The 13780-nt window shown below is 41.1% G+C and overlaps 2 protein-coding genes and 1 long non-coding RNA gene across 3 annotated transcripts; all 3 read left to right on the top strand.

The window, feature by feature from the left end:
* The first annotated feature begins 1278 nt into the window (after positions 1-1278).
* Positions 1279-2675, top strand: LOC143344589 (uncharacterized). Its single transcript, XR_013080111.1, has 3 exons — positions 1279-1583; positions 1662-1807; positions 2420-2675. It is a non-coding gene; the product is annotated as an uncharacterized LOC143344589 (long non-coding RNA).
* A 402-nt stretch (positions 2676-3077) lies between these two features.
* On the top strand, positions 3078-7761 carry LOC143344664 (uncharacterized). The gene is made up of 4 exons (XM_076770929.1): positions 3078-3340; positions 5836-6078; positions 6239-6622; positions 6932-7761. Exons 2-4 carry the CDS (start codon positions 5839-5841, stop codon positions 7631-7633), a joined length of 1326 nt encoding a protein of 441 aa, XP_076627044.1. The 5' UTR covers positions 3078-3340; positions 5836-5838; the 3' UTR covers positions 7634-7761.
* A 389-nt stretch (positions 7762-8150) lies between these two features.
* Positions 8151-12143, top strand: LOC143344663 (cilia- and flagella-associated protein 100). Its single transcript, XM_076770928.1, has 8 exons — positions 8151-8266; positions 8895-9090; positions 9501-9705; positions 9862-10119; positions 10195-10561; positions 10738-10967; positions 11079-11402; positions 11682-12143. The coding sequence occupies exons 2-8, from the start codon at positions 8969-8971 to the stop codon at positions 11994-11996; spliced, it is 1821 nt and encodes a 606-aa protein (XP_076627043.1). The 5' UTR covers positions 8151-8266; positions 8895-8968; the 3' UTR covers positions 11997-12143.
* Positions 12144-13780: the final 1637 nt, after the last annotated feature.

The following is a 13780-nucleotide window of genomic DNA, read 5'->3' as shown; positions in this document are numbered from 1 at the left end:
CCCTTAGTTATAAGAAACCGTTTCTCTACTTAAAATTGAAATTCCAAAGTGCTCGGAGCGTTTTCTGTAATGCCGGTGACCTTGACCTACTTTCGAAATTGGGTCAAGGCCATCCGGATTTCCGAGTCGGCCCGAAGATTTCTAAAATTTCGAATGGCCTTGACCTACTTTCGAAATTGGGTCAAGGCCATCCGGATTTCCAAGTTGGCCCGAAGATTTCTAAAATTTCGAATGGCCTTGACCCACTTTCGAAATTGGGTCAAGGCCATCCGGATTTCCAAGTCGGCCGGAAGATTTCTAAAATTTCGAATGGCCTTGACCTACTTTCGAAATTGGGTCAAGGCCATCCGGATTTCCAAAGCGGCCGGAATTTTTCTAAGATTCGAATGGCCTTGACCCACTTTCGAAATTGGGTCAAGGCCAAATCCGGATTCTCAAACTGCCCGGAATTTTTCTAAGATTCGAATGGCCTTGACCCACTTTCGAAACTGGGCCAAGGTCAAGGTCAAATTCGGATTTCCAAAGTTCCCGGAACATTTCTAAAATGCTGGTGAACTTGCGAAGAAGGTGGTACGCATCTTATAGGTAAGAGAATGATTTGGAAAGGAAAAGGACGGTAAAAAATGATGAGAACACATAGAATACTTTAACATTATATCATTTATTGTCATAGATTTACATTATACAACCCTTTAATACATATAAACATATTATATTATATTACATCATGTCACAAGTTGTCAGCAACGGTCAGCAGTGGTCAGCGATGGTCAGCTGACGTCGGGAGATGTTGGCAGAGGTCAGCAGAGGCCAATGGAGGCCAGCAGAGGCATGCAGAGGCAAGTAGAGTCCAACAGGGGCAGGCAGTAGCAAGTTGTAATCGTTATACGTTGTCAGAAGCATCAGGGATGGTCAGCATTGGTCAGCAGAGGCTGGGAGAGGCTGGTTGTGCAGTTGTAATCGTTATACGTTGTCAGAAGTATCAGGAGTGGTCAGCAGCGGTCAGCAGAGGCAGACAGAAGTCAGTAGGAATCGTTATGCGTTGTTAGAAATATAAGCGGTGGTCAGCAGAGACTGGAAGAGGGTGGAAGAGGCTGGCAGTACACAGTTGTAATCGTTATACGTTGTCAGAAATATAAGCGACGGTCAGCAGTGGTCAGTAGAGGCCAGCAGAGGCATGCAGAGGCAAGCAGAGATCTATAAAGACAATCAGAGACTTAGAGGGGCAAACACTAATAAGTATTAATCGTTATACATTGTCAGAAATACCAGCCTTGATCAGCAGTGGTCAGTAGAGGCCAGCAGAGGCATGCAGAGTCAAGCAGAGTCCAGTAGGAGCAAGCAGTAGCAAGTTGTAATCGTTATACGTTGTCAGAAGCATCAGGGATGGTCAGCAGCGGTCAGCAGAGGCAGACAGAAGTCAGTAGTAATCGTTATGCGTTGTTAGAAATATAAGTGGTGGTCAGCAGAGACTGGAAGAGGGTGGAAGAGGCTGGCAGTACACAGTTGTAATCGTTAAACGTTGTCAGAAATATAAGCGACGGTCAGCAGTGGTCAGTAGAGGCCAGCAGAGGCATGCAGAGGCAAGCAGAGATCTATAAAGACAATCAGAGACTTAGAGGGGCAAACACTAATAAGTATTAATCGTTATACATTGTCAGAAATACCAGCAGTGGTCAGCAGAGGCCAGCAGAGAGATGCAGAGGCATGCAGAGACCAGCAGGGGCAAGCAGTAGCAAGTTGTAATCGTTATGCGTTGTCAGAAATATAAGCGGTGGTCAGCAGAGGCCAGCGGAGGCAGATAGAAGTCAGTAATAATCGTTATGTGTTGTTAGAAATAGAAGCGGTGGCCAGCAGAGGCTGGAAGAGGGTGGAGGAGGCTGGCAATACACAGTTGTAATCGTTATACGTTGTCAGAAATATAAGAAATATACTTATAAAATAGTTCGCTGTATGCTATGCTACATGGCGGGCATTTTCCGACCTCAAACCCTCTGGTGCTAAAACGCCCAAGTTTGTCGTGGAATAGTTCGTTACCTTCAACGATAGATGGCGTTTATTTACCGACCTCAGGCCCTCTGGTGCTAAAACGCCCAAGTTTGTTGAGAAATCCATCTAGCGGGGATGATGCGAACTATTCCACGACAAACTTGGGCGTTTTAGCACCAGAGGGCTTGAGGTCGGTAAATAAGCGCCATCTAGCGTTGAAGATAACGAACTATTCCACGACAAACTTGGGCGTTTTAGCACCAGGGGGCTTGAGGTCGGTAAATAAGCGCCATCTAGCGTTGAAGATAACGAACTATTCCACGACAAACTTGGGCGTTTTAGCACCAGGGGGCTTGAGGTCGATAAATAAGCGCCATCTGTCTTTAAAATAACGAACTATTCCACGACAAACTTGGGCGTTTTCCCGTAGATGGCAGTGCAAATCATGTACCACCGGTGGGTCACGCTTTCTTTAACTTATGAACAAGAAGCATCACGGACAAAGTAAACGGACATTGTTGAGGCCTGTTAGAAACGATGCTGTATACGACAGTCCTCGAAGGACCTTGCGTCGTTTAGTTTATTGGTGCCTAGCCAACAAGTCATCTCTTGATAGTACATGCCTCCACGCATTACATAGCGAGACGGTCGAAGTTTATTATAAAAACGCATTTGTAAGAGAATAAATAAACGGATTGTTAAGACAAAGAAATTGGAATACATTCAGAAAGAATTTTCAATTATCCTAGTAATTTCTACTCCTCTACCACATTCCTCATAAAACAGAACCCAAATATGAAAAGAATAATTATAAAGTGGACGTCTTAAATATCTTAAATAAAACGAACATAATTAATTATTTAAGTGTTTATGTCTTCAGAGATATCGTTCAACAGGAGATGTAATACCATTCTCCGATTAAAATTTTAATTTTTATTCAACCAGTAACGAATACAAAGTTGTTTGCCTTTTGTTCGTTGTTCCAGAATTTAAACGAGTACATCTAAATGAAAATTTTCGCTTATTGGCAACGACAGTGTAACCCGTTTACAGATGAAGGGTATCGTTACTATCGATTCGCTTTGCAACTTACGAAATGTTAATTCACGCCGCGAATCTCGCGCGATGCTATGATCAAACTCGTTGCTTTCGAGCGTGTTTCATACGCCGCCGGAAGAAGAAGGAAAGGAAGACCTGCAAGTAGGAGCCACCGCGCGTATCCAGCCACTTTCATTGTTATTCGATCTGCCTTCATTCGAAGGCGCAAACGGAATACTCCATTCTCATCTTCCAAAGAAACTACAAGACTCGTCCAACTATCGGAAACAATTAATCACGCTCCGAGGTTTCGGTAAGTACTTAAAGTTTAATTAATATTTTCACTTTCAAACTTCGCTTATACATGTTGCAGCAGCTTTTTATCGATAATAATCGCGCCGCTTTCTTTTAACTTTTACATCAAGCCGAATGAAAACCTCTTATAATGGGTGTTCGGCCAATCCTGGGAAAAATTTTAATGGAGGATTCTAGAGGCCAAAATAAGACGAAAATCAAGAATATCAATTTGTCGATGGAGGCTTCGTTAAAAAGTTATTAACAATTAAATTCAAATATTTCAAATCGTTCTAAAAAAATTATTTTCGGTTGCAGGGGTCAATTACAATCATTTTTGGTGAATAGACATACCCTCGAAATCCTAACCATTTTCGAGAAAAAAATTCAGTACTGTACGTAAAATTAAACGTTAATAACTTTTTATCGAAGCCTCTGTCAACAAATTTGTATTCTTGATTTTCGTGTTATTTTGTCCTCTAGAATCCCCCATTAAAATTTTTCCCAGGGGTGGCCGAACACCCTGTATTTTAATTACAAATTAACGGACGAGTCTCGCCATTTTAAATTCAATGCAAGAAGAATGAAAGTATGCGAATGCATACAAGATTACTTGTTGCGTATGTTTTCAACTAACCGCATCAATGTTTATTATCTATCGCTTACAATAAACAACTAATCTCAATTTAGATTTAAAGAAAGAAATTTTATCGGTAGATCAAATTGCTCGATGGATAGTGCGGGTGTCTGTTAATCTATAGATCGCCTGTCGAACTTGGTACTCTTTGCGTTGTTTTTTCTTTAGAATTTCAATCGGTCGATTCGTTAAATAGTACTTGCTATCGCGTAAAATATTCCACTAAAATTGGGGTTTTCCGTAAATGATGTTCCAACGATCATTCCAACGATTCCAACATCTTAAAAAGATGTTCGATGCGTACGCGCGAATTCACAGGAGAACTTACAAAATCCTATTGTTTCTGCTAGTTAACGGAGCGCGAAAGCGTCTAGGAACGAGATACCAACACCGTTCGCTCGTATTAGCATACAAAAATACTGGTGGAACCGGCCTTATTCGCGATACAACCGAGATTCATTCATTTTGCTCAAACAATGAGATTTCGTATCTGGAGTCGTAGAATGTTGCGTGTGCTTCTATGGGCACACACTGTTATATACGCAGCAGCGGCAGCGTGTTTCGATATCGGCCAATTAGGAAATTGGGAAATCTTCTGGCTGAGAAATTGTGCATTGTTTTCCACGCTGTAACTCTTCGGGCCGTTTCGACGCTCAAGAATAGTAGCCAGCATTCGATACGAAGAGTTCGGAAGTAGCAGTTAATTGGTAGCAAAGTTTCCATCTCTCTTCTCCCAAATTTTTAATACAACTCTTCGATGGTTATACTAGGTGTTCAGCCACCTCTGGGAAAGTATTAATGGGAGATTCTATAGGCCAAAATAAGTCGAAAATCAAGAATACCAATTCCTTGATGGAGGCTTTGTTAAAAAGTTATTAATACTGAATTTTTTTCTTGAAAGTGCGTAGGATTTCAGGGGTATGTCTATTCACCGAAAATGGTTGTAATTCGCCCCCGCAATCGAAAATAATTTTTCCACAACGAAATTAAAAGATCGAATTAAAAGAGTTGAAAATATTCGTTAAGTTTAGCTTCTTGAGTTTGAGAGAATTGATTTTAATGAACAGCAGTCGAATATAATGAAGATAATTTAAAACTACATTGTTAACGAGTTTTAATATGCGAATAAACAACTTGGAGGAATCGGTAGTACGGTATCTTAAACGCGAGAGAAATTAATATCAATAAAGTGCGGTGATATTCACAGAATTTGTAATTTATTTTCCATATTCCGTTGTGACGTCTTGTTAGTATTGGCTTTAAATCGATGAAATGTATCGCGATAGAGAACTGCAGAAAATTAATTGCAATCAACAAGCATAATGAAGGTAACTCGCGTTAAACAGGGCGTCCGAATTATGCTTCCTGGTTTCACCCGATTGTCACTGAAACAAACGGAAGGAAGACGCATTCATGCTCTGTTTCAGCGGCTCGAATTCAGTGAGTTTCTACAGGATATGCCCGCGGAAATAATTTAATAGCATCGGCCACGTAGTTGCGCCTTCTTTGCCTTTTTCAAGTCGTCCAAATGTAATCACGACCATGTGTACGATTGACAAGTACATAAATAAATAAATCCCATAATCTGGTCAGCAAAATTTTCGTTATTAATAAATAAACCACTTTTTATTTATCTATAGACGAATGTACGTACACAAAATTGTTGATAAACCATGGTTGTGATCCTACTCGTGTCTTTTGGGGCCTTTTGGAAAGCCTTTAGCGTGTATTTATTGTATACTAGAAAAGCAATGGAGATATTTAAGATGTCCAAGTAGTATAAGACTTCATCACCGTCCATTTGTGTACAATGTAACAATCAAAGTTTCACTGTTTTACGAGACTTTTGATATTAATCTTATTTATCGTTGACACAGGTAATGTCGGCGTTCAAGGTACCAACGATTTTGTTGTTGATGTTTTCGTCGGTCAGTTTCGCTCGCACAAATATTGGAAATTGGGAAACCTGCGGAGGAAGGTTGGAACGTGCCTTGGATGCGCTTCACAGAGACTCTGTCAGAAGAAACAGACTGGAGGAAGAGGAGGAGGCGGGGACGTCCTACCAACAAGAACTCCGTTCTGTACCACTCGAGATGTCAGTCTCACGGATTGCTGTTAAAGTAATATATATTGCGTTATCGTAGCACTTGGGAGAGAATTAAAGAACAGTGCAAACGTCAGAGATAATTGTGCCCTTAACGGACAAATTAGAAATTAAAAGGAACGAACATTAGGGGAATAATTCCTTAAATAAATCCAACTACTATTTTTCTTTTCTAGCTACCGCAAAGCGCCACCGACACTGGTAACCCATGGGCCAGAGTAGAGAAATGCGTTTACGAGCCGAGTAACAATTCTCTCCAAACACGAGTGATGTTCAACGACCTCTCGGTTTCTGGTATGGTGTCGCTGACGCCGAGGAACCATCAGCCGCCAATTACAACCGAATCTTGCAAGATGACTCTGAGACTGAGACGAGCTGGTATCGATTTCTTGACCAACCCTATTGCCCGCGGCAGAGGGCAAATGCGAATTCGAACAGAGTCCAGCTTCCTGGAACCAAGATTTGCCTCCATTTACGCCTATGGTTGTCACACGCGACGCTTAGACAAACAGATCAAGAGACAAGACAAATGGCCGCCATTTTATCCACCTCGCGACGAGGTAATTATAAGAAGATTAATAAAAAGAAAAAGTGTCCCGCCTGACGGGTGTCACACCGTAGAATCAATTTATAGTAGAGACTTGTGGCCTAGAGGATGCACTTAGTCTTTTGGCATAGTTTGTTAGTTATATTATGCGTTTTCATCGCGATAATTGACAAATATTTTACGAGTATTCGAATGCAAATAAACTTTGATGTGGTGGTCCATCCCATAGTTGCCACTAGAGAGGCAAGAAAGGCGTTGATGCTAACGTATACCTCAACATCTTAATCTATTCTGAAGATAAAGCAACCAATATTCTCCGCAGTTGACAGTGTTATCTCTGATACCAACCAACGACCACGATGCAGCGGAACCACGTCAGCTGGTGGGCGTTTCTAAGGAAGTGGATGTTGTCATTCCGGACGAAACTCATCAGTCACGATTCCTGAGTCCACTAGTTTCAAAATTGGGCATTTGGCGGAAAAATGTTTGGCTTACGAAATCACCAATCCGCGAGAGGAGGGATCTCCGCTTTCCAGGATCCGCGAGAACCAACAAGGGAACCGGTTTTTATTTGACGAGAGTTTCCAGATCAACGGCAACGATCACTCCTCACGATTTCGTCACCGCGTTAACCAAGAAGAAGCTCGAAACGAACGAAACCTACAATTGTACTGTACGCCAGGACAATTTGGAAGACGCTACAAAGAAGTCTGCGAGACGGTCGAACAGCAGCGAGCCGAAGATCAATTTCAAGAGAGAGTATAACTATGATGCGACCGACAACGATGATCCAAAGGAGACTAGGCAACTGTATGTCGATGAAAATTTGGACATTGCCTTTCCATTCGATCTGGAGAATGACAGCAGAGGCTGGCAGTCCAAAGAGCATATAGCCAGAGAAATGGAGGATGTGTTTTTAAGAGGTGCTAGCCAAGCCTTGACCAGATACATTGAGAAACAGCTCCATCCAGCTATCAAAGAGACTCTTATGCTCTCCATGGGATACACCATCAGCTATGGATAACGCATTCTTCGTCTCTGTCTATCGTTAGTAATTCTTAGAGTACGTTTAGTACTAGTATAGACACTGTGAATGGTTCAAGTGAAGAATCAAGGTGACAAAACGTCAAGCAGACTATTATTTGTGCAATAAATTTCAGCGTTCGTATAACAATTGTTACACACTATTTGTTTTTAATTTCATCGTACAAATGTAAAATTCCTAATTAGCGGCATAATAAAAGGAATTTAAAGAATATAGAATTTACTTAAATTCTTTTTATTATTCTATTTCTAACGGTTCTCTATTTTGTATATTTTAATAAATTTCAGGATTTGATCGAATAATTAAATTAATCTGTATGAATTTGTAAAATCTATTGCCAAGCACGAGAGGAAAAAAGTTTTGCCTTGTTAAAGTTATCGGACAGTGAATTGACAGTGATCCGTGGCAAAGTGCTCTTGGGAGTGAAACGCGCATGTCAAACAATCCTACTTGACAACAGATGATCAACAAAACGTTAACGTGCTACCAATGGTGACAGCTATTGCAAGAGGTGGCGGGTTATCGAACTGTCTCTCGCCATTTTTATTATCTTCAACGTCGCGGCTCCATCGAACGGTGCAAAGAGAATCGAGTCACTGTTTTGAGACGTAAGTAGCACGTTTTATGTTTCAAATAACACGTAATTGAAGGTGTCGAAATTATAACTCCTTTGTAGATCAACTCTTCCATTGATCCGCTTTGAAATGTGAAATTCGTGCGTGCTAGAATTTTATACAATTTGAACGCGTATTGTTGGAAAACCTGTCAAGTCCAAATAATCGCCATTATTATTACATACAGTAATTATCAAATGATCGGTACACTTTGAAATTGCAATGAATTTTATATGATTTAACTAGTAATTAAATAACTTTTTGGTAAAATATTAATATTATTCGACCTTGGATGATCGTTTTATTATACTCTGAAATTATAAATTTCATGTCTTCGTTAATAGAAATAATTGATACGAATAAAAGATATTAATAAGAACTTATAATGGGATCGTGTAGTTTGAAGACGAATATGAATCACGTGGTTCTTGAACAAATATTTTTGCAGAAATTTATAGTAATTCAGGGAGTAATTATATTTCTGTCCCGTTAGGCCACACTGTAGAAAAATTCGTTCTATCTCGATTGTCATGAATTTGATTAAAAGAAAGAATAATCACGAGATCTCTAATTTGCAATGTTTAGGATCAAATATGACTCTTCTCGTAACTTTTATCTTCAGCGAGACGCAAGATAATAGCGAGCTTTTAAAGAGCGACGCAGGTAAATGGTCCGGCAGGTGAAAAGCTGAGCTTGAATAATGCACGAGGCGTATAAACGGAGAATTTCAGATGCGCCAAGATGCTCGAAACCGCGTCGGATCGGCCGGAGGGACCGTAAGAGGGATGCGATAACCGACAAACAGTCTGAAAAATTCTTCAGGTGTTGCATTAGATCCATGTATCTCATATTTCACCGAAGTATATTTAATAAATATGGTGTTTCGCTACTTCAATGTAAAACAAACGATCGATCGAAACATCAAAATACCAAATAATATTGAATGGTTCGAGCATACCATTTTTAAAATTCATTTAAACGTAAACTAACGAGTGCTCGCGTCTATTCTTTATCTCAAAATGGCTTAGAACTAATACCAAGCGTTAGACAAAAATCATGGCATCGTTGCATTATGAAAAAACAGACACGGTTTTGTTCTACTTATAGAGTATAGATTGAAATTACCAAAGATACACGTTCGTTTAATGTGTGCTCTATGAAATTCTTTTTAACAAAAAATATATTGAAATATTCAAACTTGAATTACTTGTGTAATGTTTGTCGTAATACAGAACACAGTATTACTTCACCAAAGATCATGAACACTTGGGGGAAGCGAGAAACGTCAACAAAGAGCAATCACCGTTTATTTACCCCCCGTGCTCGCTCATGTTCTCTTATTTTCAATACTGGAAAGCGAAGAACTCGTTGGTCATGGGACGGAGGACAGGCGTCACCCCAACTTCACAGAAAAACGATCTTCTACGGGCACTTCGCGTAAGCATGACGTGTAGTTATTTTCAAAAGCATTACGTCAACCTTTAGTTTTCGACTACGTCTCTAACAAGGGATATGCTATACACGTTTAACATAATAATTTTATGTTGAACGAACCCTTACAAATTGCTACACGATTCCATTGATATTGCCAAGGTTGACGTGAGTATCGAGAAATTAGAAGCTAAGAAACATAAAGACCTGGACGAGGCGATAGCCATCACCGACGTGGATCCAGATTTCTTCACAGGATTCTCTGGCAGGGTAGTGAAAGAAAAGTTTTCTGTACACGATTACGTGGACGATAATCGCGAGATCTTCAAGACTAGGCTGCTTGCTGGACAAGCATTGGACGACTGTATTCGTATAGAACAGCAATTTGTAGAAGAGCAAAAGAGACTGGATACGATAAAGGTATTCCGGTTGTCTTTCACCTCTTTCTGAGGTGATCCAATAAGTAATAAAAACCCAACTACGTTTTATTTTTAGCGTCGTTATCGTCGATACGTAAGTGGTTTCGAGGAGTTCCTGTCCAAGGATCACGAAGAGAGCATGAAGATCTTAGTGCAGGCTGAGAACGAAGTGAGACTGACCAAGGAAATCAGCGACAAGAGGAACAAGCTCTCCAAGGAATACGGTCAGGTCAGATTAGAAGTGTATTTTTGGGAAGAAAGCTGGAGGATGGTGAAGATGTGCCAGAGATTCTTGTATCAAGTGTCTCCGATTTCCTGGCGCGCGAAACACGACTGGATTTATCGGTCTGGATCCGACGAGGACATCGCCTCCAGCAGCGCGAACGATTTATTCAGCCGATACAGAATGATCGACGAAGTTGCCTCGCTCGACAATTTGATAGGTGATTGTTGTCACTGTGCCTTCCTGTTTGTTTCTCTTCGAGTGACGCCTTCGATGGTAACTCGACCTGGAACTCAAAGAAAGAAGACATGTTCTTTGCAATGCCAAAAAGAAATACCTACCGTGGTTTAATGCATGGGGTACGTCGCCTCCCGTCAAACGTTTTACATTTTTCAGAGTTATTCGAGCAGGATGTACTGGAAGCAGGCCCAACCGATATGTACTTCGAGGATCCATTCGACCTCATTCGAGTATTTAGAACGATAGCAACGCAGAACTTGAACGCGCTGATTCATCTGGAGTCCCTGGCAGAGCCGATGACTGAGATGTTGACGACAATCGAGACCGCTGAAGTGCAAATCAAGTCGGAAATCAACGAACTCGTCAACGAGATAAACGAACATCAAGTAACTGTCCATATAGAAAACAATTACGTACAATTAGTTGCAGACCTAATACCAAAACAATTTAATGTCTAGTTTCGATTCGAGACCATTGATCTGTGATCGTTCGTTTAGAGTTCTATTCGCAAATTCGAAGCCAGAGCGGCAGAATTGGAAAGTTACGCGAACGTGCTTTTGGAAGGCATGTTCCGAGACTCCGTCTGCTCCGAGGAAGTACTACGTTTTCAAGTATTCATCGAAGATGCTTATGAGAGTTGTGTCGCGCCGAACGACGCCAATCTGGACAGTTTCTCGATGATGAAATGGATAGAGAAAACTCACGAGGAGCTTAATTTGGAATTGGATACTCTGCCACCGGATGTGGTTAAAGTTTGCGAGCAGGAAGGTTTTAGACAGGAGCTCAAAGCGATGCAGGAGACCGAAGAAGCAGCCAAAAAGGTCTGTTTCAAATAGTACTTAAGATAACTTTTCCGTCTACTCAAATTTATAAGTTTTTCTTTGTTGGATTATTTGATAGGCAATCATGCAGTTTTTATATTATGTAATTACCGAGTTTATGCATTTGCTTAATTCGTAGAATTTGAGTCCCAAAGTTTTTAGATTCTTCGATCTCTGATATTTAACTGCGGAGCCTCGTAACTCTTAAGACTTCCAGTATTAGTAGTTGTCGAATACACGCAAAATGCATTCATAGTAATGGTATCCTTTGATTTGCAGTTCGAACTCATGCTTCGATTACTAGCATCCTTGAAGCGTGTCATGAGGCCGCCGGCAATAAAGATGCGACCTTTAATGTGGCGTTCCGAGCCAACGATTCAAAGGGCTAAACAGAAACCACCGCCTCCAGAACCGACCCACGAGGAGTGGCAGTATTTAACCTTCTTCACCAACTACTGCAAACAGGAGGATTTCACCACTTATCGTTCCCAATTTCCCGACGATTTTGATCTAACTTTCCAGCACAGACGCGAAAACAGCAGTGAAAATAGCGAAACCATTGTCGACGAAGACAAGGAAACTTCGAGCAATTGATCAATGAAATTGACGTTTGTAACAATGCCACAAATATAAGAGGAACGATTGAGAACTATTAATTGATGTAACTTCATTTTTCATAAATTATACATTCTCAAACCGTCCTCATTTGAATTAATTAATAATAAATCTATTATTCTATGGGAATCCCCAACGCGATGATATTTCTAGATCCTAAATCCCTGTTGTACGAAAAGCAACACGAAAGGAGACAAGGTACAGAAAAAGTCATAGACGTTGGTTGGCGTAATCCAAAGCAGCCGTTCGTTCGATAGCGCGAGACAAAAGGCCTTCTCTAGTGGCGGAGAATTCACGGACAGGATGAATAGTGAATAATATAGCGCGAGAGGACCAGAGGAACGTGGCGAGGGTCGATGTGCGTGTTAAAAAAAAAAGAGGAAAACTAAAACGAGAGGGACAATCTCGGTGGCACGGAGGCTGAAAACAGACAGACAATCAAGAGGAGGAAAGAGAAAGAAGGAGTTGGCTCGTTGAAAAGTACCCTAGCCAGTCTACCACCGAGCAATCCTCGTTACCATGGGGATAATCTCGAAAGGTTTCCTCGAAGTATGTAAAATCAGGGCTTCGCGGCGCCGATTTCTATGGAAACGGCAGCCATTCTTCCAGGTCCACACCGTCGGTTTTCATAGTGTAGGATTAGGAAGTTTTCGGTGTTCAGAAAGGGAGCTTTCGGTCGCTCTGTAAACTATTGCTAACGAACTTTCTTTTTGCGTTGGATCGATCGTTTTTGGGAAGATGATCGAAACACCTTAAAAGAAATCATCGTATTGAATTTAATTCTAATGAGATTTACTCTCCGAGGTAGATTTCCTTGGTCAGTCTCACTTCGTTCTTAGCCTGCACTAAGCTCTTCATGCTCTCATTCGTGATCCTTGGACAGGAACTCCTCGAAACCACTTACGTATCGACGATAACGACGCTAAAACCAAAACATAGTTAGGTTCTCGTTACTTATTGGATCATCTCGATTCGTGCAACGATTTAAACGCATAATAGCATTTAATTGACACTTTAAGACGAGCACAACGCGTGAACTTGTCACGAAACCAAAGTCTCTGCACGCGCAAACTTCCTATCTTTTGCACTTTCTGCCGCAACTGTACGCGCACGTGCATCTAAATATATTCACATTCGGTGCACATGCTGCACCGCGTACAAATCGAACACAGCGTGCGAATACGACGAAAAGCTAAATGTTTCTCATTTCCAGTACTGTAAATCGAGTAATACGTATGTTAATAAGAATATTATGTAATGTGAAACTATTTATGAAACCCACGGTGATCTTGATTTTACCGAGAAAACAAAATATTTTCGAAAATTTTTCTATAGTTCCAGGACAGTACGGTTGTTTGCTTTTGCTTTTGCTTACGGAGTAGTCTTCTCGAACCTTGAAATTACTTTCGTCCGGCCAATAACAATCGGCCGATGCGTCGTCTGGAGCGTTTTGTTAAATGTTTCCTCCTCCCTGGCGAGTCTGTCGTCAAGCTACTTATTCATGCGTATCAGCCATCACGAGCGACGAGGAATACAGGGGATCGAAGCTTGAGTGCGTTGTTTCGCAAAGACCGATTATTACTCTCTCTCTCTGTGGATAAGATGCACGGCACGTGGCGCACGGATGTAGCTATTTACGCCGTACACGCACGATGAACACGCCTGCAGCCAGCTTCAAAGGGGCCTCTGTTTCCAGGATTCTGAAGGAGGACTCTATTCAATGAGGCCACCAACGCAAATCAGCCGACTCCAAGATCATCAGA

Source organism: Colletes latitarsis, chromosome 8 (assembly GCF_051014445.1).
Source record: "Colletes latitarsis isolate SP2378_abdomen chromosome 8, iyColLati1, whole genome shotgun sequence".
Lineage (NCBI taxonomy): Eukaryota > Metazoa > Arthropoda > Insecta > Hymenoptera > Colletidae > Colletes > Colletes latitarsis.
This window is presented reverse-complemented; position numbering and strand designations above follow the sequence as displayed.

Excerpts from the sequence above, each read along its gene's own strand:
- LOC143344664 (XM_076770929.1), top strand. The coding sequence starts at position 5,839 with ATGTCGGCGTTCAAGGTACCAACGATTTTGTTGTTGATGTTTTCGTCG. Across the intron at positions 6,079-6,238 it reads TCTCACGGATTGCTGTTAAA|CTACCGCAAAGCGCCACCGA; the intron begins GTAATATATATT and ends TTTCTTTTCTAG. Across the intron at positions 6,623-6,931 it reads TTTATCCACCTCGCGACGAG|TTGACAGTGTTATCTCTGAT; the intron begins GTAATTATAAGA and ends TATTCTCCGCAG.
- LOC143344663 (XM_076770928.1), top strand. The coding sequence starts at position 8,969 with ATGCACGAGGCGTATAAACGGAGAATTTCAGATGCGCCAAGATGCTCG. Across the intron at positions 9,091-9,500 it reads CAGTCTGAAAAATTCTTCAG|AACACAGTATTACTTCACCA; the intron begins GTGTTGCATTAG and ends GTCGTAATACAG. Across the intron at positions 11,403-11,681 it reads CCGAAGAAGCAGCCAAAAAG|TTCGAACTCATGCTTCGATT; the intron begins GTCTGTTTCAAA and ends TTTGATTTGCAG.